This window comes from Pipra filicauda, unplaced genomic scaffold, assembly GCF_003945595.2.
Source record: "Pipra filicauda isolate LSUMZ 115617 unplaced genomic scaffold, ASM394559v2 scaffold223_size1779592_pilon, whole genome shotgun sequence".
In the NCBI taxonomy this organism is placed as follows: domain Eukaryota; kingdom Metazoa; phylum Chordata; class Aves; order Passeriformes; family Pipridae; genus Pipra; species Pipra filicauda.
In genome coordinates, this window is record NW_024104336.1 from 88,379 (window position 1) to 108,907 (window position 20,529).

The 20,529-nt window shown below is 40.0% G+C and overlaps 1 protein-coding gene across 1 annotated transcript in view; it reads left to right on the forward strand.

The window, feature by feature from the left end:
• Positions 1-699: 699 nt before the first annotated feature.
• The window catches only part of RBPJ (recombination signal binding protein for immunoglobulin kappa J region), a 61,342-nt gene continuing 41,512 nt past the window's right edge, over positions 700-20,529 (forward strand). Inside the window, exon 1 of the mRNA XM_039381438.1 lies at positions 700-747. Coding sequence (XP_039237372.1) covers positions 728-747 — 20 coding nt within the window. The 5' untranslated portion in view covers positions 700-727. The remainder of the gene's footprint in view (positions 748-20,529) is intronic.

Here is a 20,529-nt window from a genome sequence, read left to right on the forward strand (position 1 = left end):
AAACGCATCTTACGCACTTCGGCTGCAGATAGAAACAATATTATGAAACTGGGCTTTCAATGTAAAACCGACTCCTAAAACAAGTGGTGTTGACATTCCTCCGTAAGAAACGTGACAGACCTTTCTAACGGCTGTGCCTCCAAATCCCGGCCTCCTGCTGCTAAGTTCTTTTTCACCACTTGGAAGAAAACGACGTCCTTTCCCGCTCCCCGGTTTCCCAGCCCCGCGTGGCCGGGTCCCTGATCCCGATCCCTCTACTCGTGTCCCTAGGCCGCGCACGTGCCGGGCCCGCGGGCACCACGAGGCGGGCGCTCCCACGCCACCGTCCCGCGAGGGTGGGGGAGGAGGAAGCCGTGTCCGCGTGCCGGTCCCCGCGCGCTGGCACCGCCCCGCCCTCCCCCCCCGTGCCCCGAATGGTCCCTCCCCCCCCGGCCCCTCCCGCGAGCGGGGCCGAGGGAATCCCTCGGCTTCCCCGGCCGCGCGCTCCGCTCTCGCGAGATCTGTCGCCGCTGTGCGCCGTGCCCGGCGGCACGCGAGTCTCGCGAGAGCACCGCGGTTCCCACGCCCGGGCTGTTGTGTCTGAGGGAGCGGCCCAGGCGCTCAGTGGGCGGTGCGCGCCGCCCCCCCCGCCCCGCGCGTGTCTCGCGGGCCCGCGCACGCGCGGTCCCTGGCGCGGAGAGGGGGGCGCTCTCGCGAGAGTAGGAGTTTTGGCGAGAGTTTGTGGAAGATGGCGCCTGTTGTGACAGGGTGAGTGCGGGGCGTTCGCGGCGCCCGCCCGAGTCAGCGCCGCCCGGGGCCGCCGCGCCGCGGCTGCGCCGCGCCCGCCCGCCCGCGCCTCGCCTGCCGCCCGCGGGCACGGCGGGCTGCCCTCTGGACGGCTCTCGGGCGGGCCGCGCCACCCCGCGGGGTTGGGGTCCCGCCGGGTGGGCGCACGGAGGAGGCGCCCCGGGTCCGGGCCGGCAGCGGCCGCGCTCTCCAGCCGCCCCGCAGCGTGGGGGGCACGGCGGGGCCGGGCGCTCCCTTTGCTCTCCTGCTCCCCGGCGTGGACACGCCGGTCGGGACTCCGTGCAGGGTCAGTGCTCATCCCGGCTGCTCCGGAGCGGGTCCCGCTCTGAGGGCTCCCAGGGGAGCGGCGGAGCCCGGCGGGGAGGGGACGCGGGGCTGGCATGGGCTGTTCCTCCTTCTCGGTCGCCCCGGCTCGTCCCGCCGCGGGAGGGGGTCCCCCGGCTCCCCCGGCCGCGCACCGGCAGCACTCGGACAAAGGCTTTCCTTGCTATGGTGGAAGTTGAGCGCAGTGTTCCCGCGGTGCCCCGGCGCCCCTCGCACACGGGCCGGGCCCGGCGCTGTCACCCCGCGGCCGAGCGCTCCCGGTCGCGCCGAGCGCGGGCGGGCTCTGCCCCTGCTAGCGGGACACCCCTTCCCTCGGGCTGGGAGACCGAGGTTCTCTGCATACCATTCCTGGGGCTTTGTTGAGTTTTAGCTGCTTTCCTCCAAGTACTGCCACTTGGAAGAGTGGCAGCGTCCCTACCCCACTAAGCTACGCTGGATCATAATGAATGGTAGTCGCCGTCCCTTTCAACCACAGTGGGTAATACTTAATCATGGCTAGCCAGCTGCAGGATGTGTCACTGTAATAAGTGACACCCTTTTAGCCACCTACAGCTGATGAATAATAACAGATCCAGTGCTGGTATACAGTGTGCAATCACACATGCAGTGTTGCATTGCATGTTGCCATCGTCACCACATCTTGATTGCTGCTGCTTGTTGTAAGTGCCGTGTCCCTAATTTTGGACTACACTGAGCACATGTGACCTCCCTCTATGTGTTGAGGGAAGGGACAGTCAGGAGAACAACAAGCTGTTTCTATACTCAACCTGTTTGTTCCAAATGAAATTCTGACTGGTTAAAGTACTGCTGTGTCTTTCTGAAACGTGGACCTTATTTTAAGATTTCACAGTGTGTCTGTGACCTTCTGTCTTCCCTGTGGGATTACATTGTCTACAGCATTGGCTCTGTGGTTAGAGAGCAACAGCCTGCTTGGGGGTGGGGTGGAGTTGGTGGTTGATGCTTTTGTTCTCATGTAGAAGGTAGCATTATGGTATTTTGTTGTTTTGTTTGGCTGCAGTAGTGTTTCCAATTCCTCACTCTTGTTTGTCGAAAAATAAATCACAGATTTTGCTATATTTCTCTCCTCATGGAGGCATCTTGCTGCTCATATATGTTTTCCTAATTAAATGTTCTTTAGGGAAGCTAGTCTTGTTTGCTGTGATTCCTGGCATGTACTATTTTAGAGGTTAGAATTAAGAAAAGGGAACAAGTGGTGTTAAAGTTTGCTATAACTATTAGCCTGCGCTCCAGTTAGCACTTAAGTTTTTCCACGTTTCTGTTAGTTTACTCATCTGAATATTTGGGCTCCATTTCCTTTTGTTTATTGATTACTACAGGTTTGTCAGAAGCATTGTCATGTTTGTGACATTACTTTTATCCTTCTCAGATATCTGTTAAAATGTTGACAAAAACAACTGTAGATTATTTATTTTTTAAAAAACATCAATGATCAAAAAATTTGAGCCGTAGAAAAAATAACATTTTAACAGGAATGAAAAAATTGTGCGCAGGTTAGGATTTTAATGCTAAACTTATTGTTCAAAACCTGTAATTCAAATAATTCTCTGGAAAAGTAGTCTTGTTTTCTTATTATTAAATGCTCTAACATTGGTAAAATGAAATCCGTTAACTTTGGTTAATGTTATATTTAGATTGCATTCAGAAGTTTGTGTGTTTTTTTTTTATTATATGACCCGTTTTTAGAGTACATCTCTGTTGCTGAGTTTTCTATGTGTATTAGGATTAAAAATTGATGATACTCCAGTAGCTGATTTTTTATTTTTTTTTTCCAAAATAGTCAGTACAAGCAGTTTTCTTTCTGGGCTATTCTTTACTTACGCAGGGGGGAAAAAAGTGCTTGAAATTAAAAAGCAGTTAAGTGAAGAATGTAGTGTGCAAATCCTGCATTGTGTTTGAAAGGGCAGCTTGCAGTTCCTGGGGGTGCTCAAACCTGAGGTAAAGCTTATATGGCTCTCCTGCAGTCACTGTTAGCTGGATGTAAAAACTTTTTTTCCTGTGAAAACTGTATGACTGAGCTTAAATTACGGTACATAGGTTTATGCTGTGTTGGAATGGAAGTAGTTTTGGGGGGCAGTCAGGGTATGTTACCACTTTGTTGTTTGCACACTCGTGCTGTTGCATCTCAAGTGTTTTGATCAAATTTGCTTGTATGTACAAAGTGACTGAACCTAAATTTTACAGTGTCAGAACCAGATATAATGAGAAAGTACACGGAAACATGAGGTATGTAACTGAAAATGAGTTACAATTTGAACTATTATTAAAAGAAGTGGATAATTTATGGCTGGAATTATAGGATAGTGTTTTGGGGTTTTGTGGAGTGTTTTTGGTTTTGCTTGTGAACAATTTAGGGAAACGTAATTTTAAGATGACAAAATCAATGAAAATCTTATATAATTAGAGAAGCACATTTTGAGTGCAAAACACTTGGTTTTAAATAATTACTGGTACTACAAATGTACCTGTAGGTGTCAGTTTGAAAATTGCTGTGCTAGTTCTGACACAGCCATATGACAGAAAAACTCCAATGCCATGAACTTAATTTTATGTCATTTTAAAATTACATAACATGTGTAATGGTGTCTTCTCAGTTGCCTGGGACAACCAGATCTTTAAAATACTAGAAACCATTGCAAAAAAACCCAAAACACAGCAACCCCCCCAAAAAACAACAAAAAAACCAAGCCCTTGCAAAGGTGCCTATACCAGCAGCAAGTGCACAAAATTTAGAAAGGATAGGTTGAAATGAAAAATATAGGCATTGGCTTGAGTACTCAATTACCACTGAAAACCTCTGTAATAGGAGGATAAGAGATAATATTTTTATTATTTTTTAAACAGGTTGAGAAGCCTTGAAAAAGACAAAAATAACTTGAGTGGGCTTATCACTGGTATGATGTTTTCCATAGCCACTGTAAAGTAGAAATTGTCTTAATACGCTTTTATAAGTAACAGGCTATTCAAGTTCCGTGTCTGAGTTAGTCATCCCGGAATTGAGTGGTTAAGAGGGGTTTCCTGACCCAGAATGCTTAATGATTTAAGGGCAAGGGAAGACACATCAAATCTGTGATGACACAGGAGAATATTTGGCATCAGTGCAGTGAATTTTAGTGTACTGGTGTAGATGTCCCAGCCATCTGGTAGTTTTGTTTGTTTTTAATGGAACGGTGAAAAAACTTGTAGGAGGTTTTTTGAGAGAAGATGCTGCTTTGTGGAGCTCTTGCAGCCACAAGGCCAAGTAAAGAGAAGTTTAGAGATGAAAATATAACAGTTCATTGAAACTTTAACCTCATCTGCATCCTGATTAGTAATTTTAGGATGAAGACATTGACCAGTGAGGGTCTCGAAGTAGAGAGTGAAGGGAGAACTTGTGTGATCTGACCTTGGGCTAAAAAAGCTATTGAGAGAACAATGTTCATGAGGGTCAGTTCTGGATTTTGAAAGATGAAGGATGCTTCACTAGTTCAGATATGAACTGCTGTGGTCACTGGCTAAAACTTTAGCTACTAAAGGGATATCTTGATAATATGATGGGTATCGCCAGGATCTCAACACCAGGTTATTTCTAGGACCTATAGAGAACCACGGTTTGAATGCTAACACTTAGTTAAGATTCCTGAAAGTTCATGAGTTGCATTAGTGGAAAGGAGACTGAAGCAGTGATAAAAGGGATAAGACCTATGTGTTGTCTGTGCTGAGGCTGAGCTGATAGTGAGGTGTCAGTATGGGGAAAGAGAGATGCAAGCTGGGCTGTCGACTTGGACAAGCACAGGAGATAGGGAGTAGAAAGGATGTTTCTGATTAGTGGCAGGGAGTTCATAGTTGAATTTGAATCCTGGCCTTGGATAGAGTGAAGAAGAATGGAAAGGGATGCACAACAGAAACCTATTAAATGGTTCATAAAATAGTACAGGTGAATGAGGAGTTTGCTTCAGGAGGATATACTGAAAGAACAATTAGAATGATAAGGGATGAATCATGAGAGCAACAATGCCAAGGAAGTCAGGGAGAGTATTTCTGGAAAAGAAGCATTGCTGGTAGTCTTGGGAGATTGACAAGTCTAGGAAGATAAGAATTACATGTTGATTCTGAGCCTCATCATAGGGTTAGGCTGCAAGAGATGTCAGTGAGAATGGTTTAAATGAAGCTTGAGTGGAAACAGGATGATGTAGACTGTAGGACTAGAATTCATGGATGGGATCTTCAGGCTACATTTTTACTGTCACTGAAGGTTTAAACAGTGCTTATTAAGATTTGAGTAATAGCATAACTACAGCTGTTGTATTGTGTATATGCACCTGATGAGTGTTAAAGGTTGGGAAAAACTCGTTTGCAATCAAATGAGTAGATGTTTTGTGTGACTAACATTTAAATCATTATCAAGGAGCATGTCTTGTCTTAAGTCTGACTATTGGGAAATCCTTGTGAGCACTATAATCTTGAAGGAATCTTCTGTGATGCTGGCAAATAATCTTTTAACCTTTTGTAGTTTCAGTAGGAGCAGTTTTATGTAGTTAAGCTCTTAATTCGGATTTTATTTGCTTTCATTGTTTATTCATTGTATTAAGTAGCTCTTTGTTGTTTGACTTATTCTAGTTGATACAAAGCACAAAGAAACTTTGAAAATAATCTTTCTATAGCTTGATTTCTCCAGAAATAATCTGTAGACTATTTTATTTGGCACAGTATGTGTGTGTTTGTTAGAGCCAATTAAAAGACAATATCCCTTGCTGATACCTTTTTGCAGAAGTAACTCTGTTTTAAGTATCATGTTCTGTGCTATGAATTGCATAATTATACTGGGTTTGCAAATGAGAGAGAGTTTCTTTAATTCATTTTGGAGTTGTTTTTCATTATTTTGAACTGCAATATTTCTATATTTAAAAGTATTGTGAAAAGAAGGTTAAATAGCCTGTAGGTACACGCGAAGTCTTCCTAAAAGACTTATGGTGCCTTCAGTGGCAGGGACTTTGAAAAAAGGTTTTATACTTAGTAACTCATTTTTGGCGAAGAGTACCTTTAAGGTGCAGTTCAAACCTGTCCTATTCTGTTTATTGATAAACTTGAAGAGCCAAATTATAATTTAGGTTTGTAAAATAGATATTTCATACAAACAAGTATTCTATCTTATGCAACACATTTAAATCTCTCTTGGGAATGAAGAATATAGTTTATGCAAAATATTAGTTTCACATCTGGAGAGCAAATCGTGTCAACAGAATTTTGAAGTTTCAGGGCATCTCTTCTATGTTCGTAATACTTGCCACCTTCAATTCTTTGGATGTTAATTGCAAGCACATTATTAACTGACCTATATGTCACTGTAAGGTGCTGGATGGCTGCCTCCCAAGAGCATTTCACAGGGAAGGTGTATTTCTAAGTGGATTTGTTATTTCACTGTTTTTAAAAAATGAGCAATTGTAGTGTCTGCCTGCTTTTATGGGGTTGCTTAGTTTTTCCTGTGTATTTAGGTAAAGAAGGGAAAAAGGTAAATGTCACTAACTGTATTGTCAGACTAAATCTTGTCTGTTAACAAAACTGGATATGCCTTTTAAGTCTATATTATTTCAAGGCAGTTTTATACTTATAGGTGTACAGTAATATTCTTGATCTTAGTGAACTTTAATTATTTTATGTGGAAATGCTTATAGTGCTTATTAGACACTTGATACTTGTCTGGAACATAATTGCATTAATTGATAATTATGATTATGAGTGGCAGCGAAAGAATATAGAATATTATAGTTGTATTATAAATACAGAAATATAAATATAGAATTATCATTATATCTTTCCAATATAAAAATGCAAAAAAGGAAACAGCCAATAAATTTCTTTGAAGAGAAAATTATTAACAGAAAATAGCAGTTTCCATATCTGTATTCTTACTGAGTGTTGGAAAAGTGCTAAACTTAGTTTTACATTATCTCATTTCCTGGGGTTCTACTTATGCTGTGGTGCTCTTTAGTCATACTTGAGTGTATGTGTGTATTTTGTGGTTGCTACCTTTTTTAAAAGAAAGTTAAGTACCCTTTGCAATCTGAAGAAACTCTCTTTCGTTGTCTCTGCTGTGTCACAGAACAGCCATTTTCAAAGCCTATTTATACTGTTTAAAATAATTTCACTTTCTGCAAAATGCTTCCTACTTGTCAAATGGACTTTAGTTAGCCAGATGGTGACATATGGCCACGTATCTTCTTGCTCTTTTGCTTGTAAATGTGTAAGCTGCATATTTGCAGTGGTAAACTTTTTTGCCTAAAAAGGAAAGAAGGTAGAGGTTTCAGTATGTACAATGTGAGAAATCCCTTGATTAGGGTTGCAGTTTTGGATCCTTACAATAGATGGAGTCTATTATATATATAATATATTTTAATATCATATATATATTATATATTAAAAGAGACAATGATAAACACTAGTTTTGTGTTCCATTTAGGATTTTTATTTTTTAAAAGCTTACCGATGTATAAAATTTTACTATAAAATATCATTATAATATTTTACTGTTTTGATTTATAAGATTGTTCAATGAATGACATGCTGCTGGGATATGATTTTTTCTTTCTAAAGCAGTGTGAAAACTGCGGTCAACAGCATGTATTTTCAGGAAGTTTGCGAGGCTCTTCTTATGTAGATAAGTCTTGAAAGCCTGCTTGTTGAATTTAAGTACATATTTCCGTAGTTCTTTTAATTAAGAGAGGCCCTGCAGAGAGATCTTGACTAATTAGAGGGCTGGCCAGTCACCAGCCATGTGAAATTTAACAAGGGCAAGTGCCAGGTTCTGCACCTGGGTCAGGGCAGCCCTGTATGTATGTACAAACAGAGGAACAAGAGGCTGGGGAGCAGCACCCCAAAAGGAGATCTAGGGGTCCTGGTCAAGGGCAAATTGAATCTCAGTCAGCAGTGCCCTGGCAGCCAGGAGGGCCAACCATGTCCGGGGAGGCATCAGGCAAAGCATCACCAGCCAGTCGAGGGAGGGGATTGTCCCGCTCTGCTCTGCACTGGGGAGGCCTCACCTTGAATATTGTGTGCAATTTTGGGTGCCACATTATAAGAAAGATATTGAACTATTAGAGAGCATCCAAAGGAGGGCAACAAAGATGGCAAAGGGCCTTGAGGGGAAGCCGTAGGAGGGAGGGCTGAGGTCACTTTGTCTGTTCAGCCTGGAGAAGAGGAGACTCAGGGGAGACCTCATTGCAGTTACAACTTCCTCATGAGGGGAAGAGGAGGGGTAGGCACTGATCTCTTCTCTGTGATGACCGGTGACAGGACCCAAGGGAATGGCCTAAGGTTGTGTCAGGGAAGGTTTAGGTGGGATATCAGAAAAAGGTTCTTCACCCAGAGGGTGTTTGGGCACTGGAACAGGGTCCCCAGGGACGTGGTCACAGCACCAAGCCTGACAGAGTTCAAGAAGCATTTGGACAGTGCTCTCAGGCACGTGGTGTGATTTTTGGGAGTGTCCTGTGCAGGGCCAGGAGTTGGACTTACTGATCCTGTTGGGTCCCTTCCAGTTCAGGATATTCTGAGTCTATGATTCTAAAGTTGTTTACATTGCTTCACTGGAAGACATGAAGACCTTACGGTGGTTGTGCTATGGTATAACTTTTCCTCATTTGTTTCTTATTCAGGAGCAAGGGGTGTCTCCACTTCATTGTAATTGCATGACTAACTTGTATGCAGTGCCATGTAATCACTGTAGTGAAAATCCAGAACACTTTCTCTAATACGCAACAAGCCGGTTTGGCAACTGGTCATTTTTAACTTCTCTGTGTGAGATTACACCCGGTTCTTCATTTAATTTTTCTACTTCTGGTAGGTTAGATTAAGCAGTATATACTGCTATATAGTCAGTCCTAGTCAGTCTTTCAGTTGTTAATCTAATTTCTTATAGTTACTTGAGTAGCAGAATGAACACTTAAAATTTTCCATTTATGAGTGCAGAGTAATGTAGACATTTTTCTAAATGTGCCAGAAAAAAAGCCTCTCTGCTTGTATTCTTGGTAAGATTGCTTGGTCTGTAGAACATTTCATCTGCGATTTGTTGTTTTTTTAAAGCCATACTTGTGGCGTATTTCCAGTCTGTGGTGCTTTGGGAGATTACCAGGAAACTTGGTATCAGAATGAAACTTGATCAGGCTGCCATGAAATTCAGAATTTTCCGAGCCCGAAAGAGGGAATTGAATTGTGCAAAATACTGGTCCCTAATTTTTCCCGGACCATAGAAACTTCACGGAATAAGAGATACTCTTTAAATAATATCCTACTTTCTTTTTCCTGGCAGCTCTTATTTTAACTCCATAATTCAATTTTGTCTAGAAGCAGTGGCAAAAGATCTTGCTGGTAGTGTTTCTTTTGCAAATTGTGGATTAGGAACTGCCAGTGTAGAAAATAAGGTTAAACTTGTTTGCTCAGCACAAGAATTTGTGAAACTAAGCTTTTATCTGTTATTAATACAGGGGAGAGTGTCTTGATAAGGGCTGTTACTGCTTTCACTGGTGATCTTACATAAAGGGAGCTTCAAAATTAAAGTCTAGAGAGTCGGAGGTTCTTGTGCTCACTCTGAATTTATGCCATTGTGGAAGAGTTCTAAGACCAGGCATAATAGAATAACTAATAATTAGACTTAGTTATTGTTGTTGTTCCAGCCGTCTGCGTAAAAGCTCTTCATGTCCTGAACATGAAAAAACAAGCACAAAACCCCAGTACCTTGCCAAGGTCACCCAGAAAGTCCATGGAGAGGTGGAAATAGAATGACTGTCTCCTGACTCTCTTCTTGTTGCTTGGTGTAGTTCCGGGCTGTTCCCTGGGTTTTGACAGGTGACACCGTGTCTTCTCTCCCAACTCTGGCTGTGGAAGGTGGTCAGAAGACACCAAACTTCCGTAGGTTTTTAATCTGCATAAGAGAAAGGTATGGTAAGGAAGACTCAAGAGTGACTGTGCTCATCATTAATGTTTTGGTTATAGTGAGGGGTGTTAGAATAGGCACTAGAGAGATGCTGCTCTTACATAATTGAGACAAATACAATGACTAGGGCATGACCAGTGGATAAATGTGGGATGTAATAAAATGAGGTGGTGCTGCAGTGTGTTGTAGCCATGTCTTTATACTGCAGAGGAATTATTCTGCATAGGTACTTATTTTCAAAATTGAAAAAGTGTCACCACTTTCTGAATCTGCCAGTGAGCTCTGGCTTCAGTAGTGAGTGTAAGAATTCAGAAAAGAAAAAGCTTCATTGAAAGACTGCTGTTATTCTGCATGTGTGTGTTTCTTTTCACGCTCTCTTAGTTTTGTAGTAGATATACAGTGATGACTAGTAAAATCCTTAATAATGTAATATCTTCCAGAAGTTATGGGGATATAGCAAAACTATTTTGGACGTGTCTTTTCTGTCCAAGTATTTCTCTGGCCAAATTCTTTTCTTCTGCTGTTCAGCACTTCTTTGCCAGCACTGAGTCCTGGGGTGTTGGTTTTGATTTTTTTTTTTTTTTTTTTTTTTTTTTTTTTAATTCTCCTTATGCATTCCAGGTTTTTTTTATTTAGTATTGCATGGTTGGTGTTAATTTTGGTTTGTTTTGTTTATGTGTGCGTTACAAATCTCTCATAAATTAAGTCATACAGAGCAGTTAATAAAAGTAAGTATTTGGGATCAGGCTTCCTCTGTGAAAGAGGATTGTAGTACACTTGATGCATTCTGACAAAGTGTTTCAGTCAGCACAGATGATACTAACATGAAATTCTAATCATGATGTAAAAGTTAGAGAGATTCTTTGTATAAGCACTGAATTTACAGGAGTTGCTACCTGTATTAATTGTTTTGCTGCTGATTATGGAGGGAAATGTGCCCCTTAGTTTGTCTTCAAGAGAGACAGAAGAATATGTTATGTAGCAATAGAAAACGGAGTTCTCTGCAGCTGAAGTAATTTTTGTTGCTCTAAAGGTCATCTGAAACAGAAAGGCTTGGAAACTTATCCTGATATCTATTTTAATTAATAATATAGATGTTGGCCATGTTCATGTTTGGTTTTGATAATACAGTAAATAAGATTAGTGTTCGCAGTGCCTATGTTTAGATAGCAGCACTCTCTCTCAAAGTACCAAGAACTGTGTTAAAACAAATGTGAGAACTGCACCAAAACAAATGTCAGAACTTTTTGCATTTTTATTTGCAATGGGCAAAATACCTGTATTTCACAGCAGTTAGGAGGCAAAACAATATGAAACAATATTTTAAAAAGGTCTTATTGAGATGTTTTACTCACAATTAGCTTGTTGAAATGATAAATCTTCAGATAGTAGCAATGGAAAAGCAGACCAGGCCTTTGCAGTCATTTACAATTGTTAAAGGCTACTAGAAAGTATAGGGCAACTCTTTTTATTGGATCCCTTGTACTGTAAGGATAAAAGTTGTTCTTTTTGACTAGCTGCATCTGCACGTGGCTTTTGAGTTTGCAGTAAACAAAAGGTGACCTCAGAAGATATGCTGAAGGTACCGTTCAAGGCAGAGTTTTAAGCCAGTCCTTACGTGAGAGCTTGTTGAATCTAGGCTGAATTTTCATATGGAAATAAAATACGTAAGAAAAAAGCTCTTGACATATGTCCCATGGCTTTCCAGTGTTTCATTCAAGTAGTTTGTTTGGACAGAATCTTAACTTTTTTTAATTGTTAAATACTTAGGTGAGTTGATTTTTCTCTAATTATTTACTTACTGCCTTACTGTCTCACCATATTGCTGTATGGCACTTAGGGTTAGCAGTGGACTGGTTAGACTTGTCAGTTTGCATAGTCATGGAAGTAGTATTGCATCAATTTAGATTTGAAAGTTAATCTTTTTCAGTTTGAACAGTTCTTATAAAAAATCAAAAATCTCTGAAAGCAACAAATTAATGTTTGCCAGAAGTTACTAGGCAGTGATGAGTATTATATCTGTAGAGATAAGAGACTTCTTCACTTACTGGAAGTTTTCCTCTGTGTTTCTGCTGCATTGGATTAAATTGTGGATATGCTTGTAGGAAGTACTTTCTTAACAGATTTTACTGGTGGCACTTCAGATATTTTCTCTGTTGTGTTCAGTATTCTTCTACCTAATGCCTTAATTGTAGATTTCCTTCAGTAATGATATTATTTTTTATAAGACGAAAAATACTATTCTGCCATTGTCCAAATTTCATTCCCAGTTAATATTTTTGCTTTTTTGTTTTGATATTAGTTGAAAAATGTGTATAACCACTGCCTGACATTCCTTTCCTCTCATTCCAGTGTAGATCTGGTCAATTTTGCTTCCTTTGTTACATATAAAGTACATTGAAATAATGTACAGTTTTGTATTTTACTTGTTTTCAATCTTGTTCTCTCCTGAATTTTGTGAGCAGCCCTCAATTAGTTGTGCTTCTACATCTCTTTTTTTTCTTTTATTGTTTTCATGTAGTAGTACACTGGAATACTTTCCCTGTTTTTTTCCATAAAGGTTCTGTGTAAGCCCTATTCTCTTTGTTCCTGGGCAGTCCATGTTCACTTACCTTTGTCCAGAGCAGTATTTTCAGTCTACTTCACAACAGTGTTACTCCTTTTTTCCCCTGAATTTTTGCCTTTACTAGCTCTGTAAGGCTTGTGCTGTGCTTAGAACATCACCGCCACCATTATTTACAGAACGGCAAAGTTGCTGTTGCTGCTCAATCAATGAGATAATCTAACAACTGTATGTTTTAAATCAAGTCCAAGCCCTACTCCTTACTTTTTGGAACTTGACTCTCTCAGTGCCTTTGATCGTGATCTAAAGAATTCAAGAACAAAAAACAAAACATTGACACAGAGAGAGGAGGAGAACTTAATTGAAATGGAAAAGCCAAAGGAAGATTCTAATTGTTAATATTGTGAAGGCAGGAAATGTTTTGGGAGAGGAAAGAAGACATAGTGGAGGATCACTTTATTTTGAAGGAGTTTTGTTGTTTCCTTTTACTGAAATGTTTCAGTCCCCTTCATGTGTGGGAAGCTATTACTATTTTTTTATCCTTTTGCTACTCCAAAGAGGATGGATAAAATAGAACTTTGAATTCAGACTGCAGTCTGTTCCTAGTGGCTTTGTAGAGTGTATATTGAAAGCTGTGAAGAAGCAGGACACTTTGTTCTTACTAACATAGTGTATTTCTAAAGCAACAGAACTACGAGAAAGGATTGTTTTTGAAGTGATGAAAGCAAACAGAGTAAAGCTGAGACCAGGTTTTGAAAGCTGAATTCTGTAAATAAGCATTGCCCAAATAGTGATGGGTGTGTGTCTGCGTATACAGATACACTTTGGGTTATTTGTTATACTGCTTTGATAGACAACTTGGATTAATATTTACTATACGAAAGTTTCTCCTAACATAAGATGGGTTAAAAGAACTTGTGTGACTTTCTGCATAAAATTGTAGCTTTTCTTTTTGCCTGGTTCAGTGGTTGAATGTAAGTATTAGATTTGCTTTTCTTAATACCTTTTCAGAACCTTAGAGAAATAGTATTGTACCCAAGGTGTTTTAATATAGGTTAAAAAATACCACTTTGATTGAAATAGTTCTCTTCTACATTTTTTATTCTCATCATAAAGGCATCTTTATTAGTTTGTAGATTTTGTGATACACGTCGTGATCTTGCCTGCTTCTGTTGCTTCACAAAAAATGTGTATTTGAAAGCTTAATATTAAGATATTTGGGAACTTTATGTGTAACAATAGTGCACTTTTTTTTCCAACAGTGAGCCTCAGTTTGCTCTTGCTGATTAAACTGCACATGTAGCCCTTTGTCTAAAGCATCCTCCCCACTTCATTTAGCAACAAAATTTAAAAAGTCAAATAGGCATGTCCTTTGGACATATCAGAGTTGAGTAATGGTTCCAGCCTGTGATGCTGATGTGTCCAACCTTTCTCCTTTGGTAAAAGGAACCTTCATGCTATCAGTCTTGCAGCACTGGACCATAGTTGGGAGAAACAGGAAGCAAACACTTAAGGACTGTCCTAGATCATCATTGCTCCTTCAGTCTGTGGCCTCTTCCTTTTTTTCAGCTGCTTTCTTAATTTCTTTCTTGGAAGCCAAAAGCAGCTTCATGCTGTTCTCCTAAGAGTTGAGTCATTTATCAGCTTCTCCTTTGCCAAATAATCTGTAATGGAATCCACTACATTTTCTTCTGCCTGAGGCCGTTTATTGCATTGCCCACTTGCTTTTGACTTTGTCTCATTCCTTTTCATTGCTTATTCTGTCTGTTTTCTGCAGTGTCTGTAGCTAACTGTAGCTGTTAGAAGCATCTTCTTGAGGACTCTGAGTTCAAAGTGCCCTAGGTCTTGGCACAGTGTCGTTCTTGTAAGTAACCTGTATTCAGCTGTCGCTCATACTGCTTGCAAACTGCTGGGTGGCATGCAGGCCCAGGGAACCCTTTTAACAGGGCTCTAATATACCTGAAAAGATGGGCTCTGTTAGTCTTCATTACAAAACCAGTCAGGGTAACTGGAGCTCTGAGGACTTCTCTATGCTCCTTGTGTTTTGGGAAGAGTGCTGGGCTGATGTTGACTATACTACACGTTTGTCCCCAGGTGTGCTGGCATGGTTGACCAGGTCTTGTAACTATTGAAAGTAGCACAGTTGAAAAGTTGTTGGATATCTATCACAGCATTGTTTGTGTAGTTAACGAAGATTTATTTCCCAGAGGACATTGTGCTTTGTAGTTGCCAGTCTCTGGGGGAAAACTGGAAAATCCTTTCCTTGTTTAAAAAAAAAATAACTTGAACCAGAAAAACTCAACAGCACTGCCCTCTCCCTGCTCCTCCCCCCCCCAAAAAAAAAAAGAATTACTAGTAGAGATTCATTATGCTTTCCCTTAATGTTTGTGGTTAACTTTATTAATAAGCATTTGTTTTATCATGTCACACTTGACAGCTGGTTTCTGTGCATCCTTTCAGACAGCTGTAGTGTTGTTGCAGTGCTCTGAGCCTCTGTGGCTCCTGAGCCTTGTGATTTGCAGGCTTTTCCAGTGCCACTCCAGTATGAAACTGGGTTTGCTGATGTGTCAAAACTGAATTTTGGTTCTCAGGTTGGGTGACCTTTTGAGGCTGATCAATGATGCCATAATGATTGATGATGCCAAGTTGCCTTGAGGTTTCCTTGCACATCTAGTGTAGTCCTGTTGTGTAATAGAGCTCTCCTTTGGTCTCTTCGCTGCCCCACTGGGGCCCAAAGTGCTTAGTATGTGTCCTTTACTATCTACAGTGAGCTTGGACCACCTGAGGTCCAGTTATTAATAAAAGTTGTGTTCATTCCTGATATCAACATTGGGCTCAAAAGTCCTTTGAACTGAAAATAGTCACAGACAGGAGAATGTTCAGGGGAAGTACCATTTAGGCTTGTATGGGTCTTACTCTTCTTCAGCTCTTACTCTTCTTAATGCTGCTCTTGGAGAAATGAATTGCTGGAGTCTTGGCCTGAATAACTCTTGCATCCAGTAGCAGTGGGAGTGGAAGGCCCTGCACCTCTGGGTGGACTGTCTTAACTCTCTTCTTCTTCTTCATCTTTGCTTCACTTTGGAATAGCAAAAGGGAGTGGATAGGAATGGATGGATGGTAGTCTGGGGTTAGGGAACAGAATAGACTCTCTAAATGTGAAGGTACATGATAATCTCTGTATATGTGTGTAGAGGGAATCTTCTCTTGAATTTACTACTACTACAAAGACATTGTCTGAAAGAAATTTTGGAGATGGGGATAATACATTTTACTCTCTGTGTTGAAGTTTTTGTCTGATTCTTTACATTCTTATTTGTTGAGGTATGGAAACATTGAGTGGCTTTTCTGTTTTACACGTGTTCTTGTATTTAGCTGTAGGGAAGTTGTTCTTTCTCCCCCCAAGGGAGTTTCCTGTGTATATGGAAAAATACAAAACAGAAGTGAAAAATACCTCAGGCTTCCAAACCTGCTGCTCACATTTCACTTCTCCCACTACCCTTCTTGTCATGCAGATGGTCTAGCAGTTCTTCCTCTGCCCCGTAACAATACCATCTATTTAAAAAGCTAGACACCATCATAGCAAGTAGGGTAGCTAAATTAAAAAAAAATTACCCAGTGTTATACTTTTCTGGTGTTTATCTTTAAATTGCCAGAATGTTTTATTAGGCTTTCTTCAGGCTAGTAAATATAATATAACTTGATACCTGTTCCAAGAGAGTTATAGTCATAAATAAATTCAGTATGCAACTCATGGGCTTTTTTTTGTTTAAAAATCCATTTAAGGCAGGGGCCCTAAAATTGTGTGTAACTCAACAGTTAAGTTGCATTTCATAATGTGTTATTGCCACTAGAGATTCTGGAGACCCTCTGCTTACAATCTGACTGTAGAGCAAACAGTTGGTTTCTCTATTTCTTATGCCTGGGTGAGCAGCATGTAAATAACAAGTTCAAAAGACTTGTAAGGTGAAGTGCTGGTATTGTGTTCGATATAAATGCTGTCTTGACAATAACCAATCTTTCCCATAACCATATAAGATAATTGAGGCAGTTTAAAATTGGCATCCTGAACTTTCTTCATTTGTTTAGACTGCATTTTATATATGTTATTGCCATGTAACAGGGTTGGGGTTTTTTGGCCTCTACGTTGTTCTGTAAACAGCAGGACTAAAGAACTTGTGTTTCCTGTGCATTTGAGCCTTGTATGGTGAGGAGAGTTTACAGGACAATACCACAAGCTCCTTCATCCCTAGTGGGCAAAGTGTAGCTGTAGTAGAGTTAAGGCATGTGCTTACTGTCTATCCAAATGGCATATGCAAAGTGACCAGCTGTGAAACAGTATATAATTTCCAAGTTCTGCTTGTCTTTTTTGATGACATTGGTATTTTGGAAATGTTTACCCAGCTTCCAGTTTTCATAAAACTCATAGCAACTTAATTATCTTTAAAAGCTCTTTTCTTCTTTTTAAACTTAGATAGAACTGATTTATGGGTTCCAAAGATTTTTCAAGGATGGCTAATCAGTTTTCTAGTATAAGCTTCATTTTTTAGTGAATGGGAAAATTAAAGCAGTGAAGGAATATTAGTTGTTACAGCACTAAGCTGCTCTGTGGACACATTAATGTGCCATATTTTCCAGAATGCATTAATGCCTTGGAAGAAAAGATACCATCTCCTTAAAATGCTGAATTTTAACCAGTAACTTCTAATATAGGTCATCTCCTGATTTTCTTCAGGATGAGACTTTTTTTGTTCATTTATCTTGGCTGCATGGGCATCTGCATATGTTCATTCCATACTTCAGGTTATCTATCTGATTGTTGAACCTTAATGATCGCATTTGTCAATAATTTTTCCCTTTTTTTTTTTTTTGAGAGTTCAGTCTGCCCTATCTGAAGCAGCAATAGCCAGGAATTCTGTGAAAGAAATCTCCCTACTCATCAGCGTGTTCCACCAACTGCATACTCGGTAGTCCTGTGTTGGCAATCATTTTTAAACTGGTAAAGATACACTTGAAATGGTGCTAACTGAAGTGACATATTTGGTCGTTTAATACTTCACAACAGTTTTGACAATTTGCTTTCCCTTCTGGCCTGACCGTTCTTGGAATGATGAGGCAATGTTTTGAAAAGAGGTTGGGTTCAGAGCTCAGCAGTTGGGAGTCTTCTCAGCAGTGCTTAGGCAGCTTATCGTGCTGCAAAATCCTTGCAAAAAATTTGTGCCAGCACAGGCGTTATTCTGGGAAGCTGGAGTTGTAGCACTCACAGGTTCAAGATCATGTGGAAGTTAAGTGCTGTTGGGTCAAATTTTCTCTTAAAATGCTCGTTCCTTGAACACTTAGAACACCTAAGTCAAGTAAAATTTGTCTCAAAAACATTCTTGTTTTCAAGTTGGCTTCATGGTTTAGAGTGTACCTCATTAAGATGCAGGGAGAAGTTTTACCAGTAATTTGCATCTGTGTGGAGTTCAAACTTGACAAACCTGAAAAGCAAGCCTACTTGAATTAAGTATGATTCACACAATTCCCATTTAAAAAAATGGACAATAATAACTGCTTTGCATTTGTGCTCTTCAGATTTTTTCTTATGAAAAATGCTGCATAAAAGCCGTTGGGGCACAATAGGAGCATGTGTAACTATGTAAGAGAACTGTAATATTATAATACCAGAAGAAAGGATGATAAGGTGTTAGCCTGCTAACATTCCAACCATGTAATCTAATCTTTTTATATGGTTATTGTAAATGTACTGTGATAAGGAGGAGTAAAAGTTTAATTTTGGAGTGTCCATTTAGTTATCTTGTTCAGGGATCATTGACCCACTTACCATAACAGTTATTGAAAGTATTATCATATTTGATGATAAGCATTATGGAGATTATATTTCTCTAGCAAATTGTTTCTAAATACTTAAGTTTTGGAATTGAAAATAGCAATAATTAAAAGAAGCTGCTAGCTTATATTATTTAAACAGAAATATACTTGTTATACTTACCCTATTTTTTTCTTTCTCCTTCAAGTATTTGTTAAATGGGAACCTGAATTTCTGTCTTTCCTATGTTGGAGTGCTCTATTAATTATTGCAGGAGCTGTAGCTGCAGTATAAATTAATATCTTAGAAATATAGAAGGAACTGTGAATTAATTCAACCACAATGACAAAAAAAACACAGCTTTTAAATCTTTCAAAATGATTATGTTTTTATTAAAACACAGGTTTGTAAACTGCAGATGGAATAGCACCTAATTTTGCTGTCTAGTTATGTGACTGTAGAAGTTTAAGAACAATTTGCTTATATAAAATGCTTCCCAGTTAGAGACCTTCAGCACAACCACACTGAAAAAGATTAACAGTGAAGAATGGCCTCGAACTGATTTAGCTGTCCTAGAAAGTTGAAAAAGAGCCTTCTAATTCTCCTTCTTTTCTGGGACGTGTTTATTGCTGCTGTTTTTATATTCATGGGATGATGTATTCATAAGCTTAATTACGAAACAATATACTTGAGATTGATTAATTCTAGGATACTGGCAGCTCATTTTGCAAATTGGTGTAACCACATAATTCCTGAGTGATGAAATAAGAAAACATCTGATATCTAGGAAACCCTATAATTTTGTAAAACAGGTTGGTGCCAAATAGAGCTTTGTTAAAAAGTATATGTATGCACAGGTTTTAGGTCATCATTTTAACCTACTGAAGAGACTAATTTTATTTGCCTGTTTGGAAATTACTGTTTGCATGGAAACCTGCTTGGGACCCGATAACCTATTCTCTGCTTACCTACTGATACAGTTTTTGAATTGTTTTACAAGTCTAGAATCAGTGGATGAGATGTAGTTCATAGAAGTAAGCTTATAGAACTCTGGCAGTTTCCTTTTGATGAATATAAGGAGCTGCTTCCATATTGCACTTTGAAGGCTCACAGTATAGAAGTCGGAGGAAGAAGGGGAATTAAAGGAGAGGTACAGACTGTCATAATACTGTGTTAAAAAAAAATAAATAAAATTCTGTAAAAAAGGTTGACCAAAATGACTGAGTTGCTGAAGGAAGGAGATGGTAGGGAATTGTCTCCATTTCTTAAAGATGTTTTTTAGAAGTGTAAAAATAAAGGTACGTAAAAATTGCTCCTGAAACTTTTGCTTTGGAGGGCTAAGCACTGCATGTACTAGTGTTCAGAATACAGTTCCTAAAACAAGACCAGTGAAAGGAATGTTGGCATTTATTTATTTATTTACATTATTTAAAATACAGTGAAGTGAGTCTAAACTGAAGCTATGGGTGCACCAGGTTTTGAATAGTGCCCTGCTACTGAAGTGGGAGGTCACAATCTCCTCTGAGTGTGCCTTTTGATTGCACTCTGGTGGTGCTGGCCCTCAGTGGGTTTATGATTCGAATTTGTCTGTAGAAAGGTCTGACAAGTGCTGAATTTTGGTGTGTGAGGGTAGGTCAGTGTTGCCAGGGGGAAGCTGGCAGGCAAGACCTGTCTTGGTGGTTGCCGGTGAAGCCACAGTCCAACTTGCTTGCCTAGACCTAGCAAAGAGGTGGGAAAGGCATTTGAGACAGTGGGGACTTAAACTGTCACATCAAGACTTGTCAGAGTTGGTCTGCTTAAACCTTAGAGAAGTTAGTTTACTTAGCTGTCATTTTACATTGTTCTGACTGCATTTGGAGTGAGTGTTTTATGACTCTCCTAAGCTAAACTTTGACTAAGGATGTTAGTCTTCTGGATCTCTTAATTATGCTTAAGACTTGGTTTTTGCAAGTCATTTTCCTTACAGAATTCTTCTGTATATTGTCTTACATTATAGTTATTTTCCTGTGAGAATTACAGCTTGCTTAGCTGCTCTTTCTGTGTAATCTGTTTTGGCTTCTGTTAAAGTTGAATTTGCTTAGGTGAACAAACAGCCTTCTGCAACCAACACCACTGTTTCCCTGT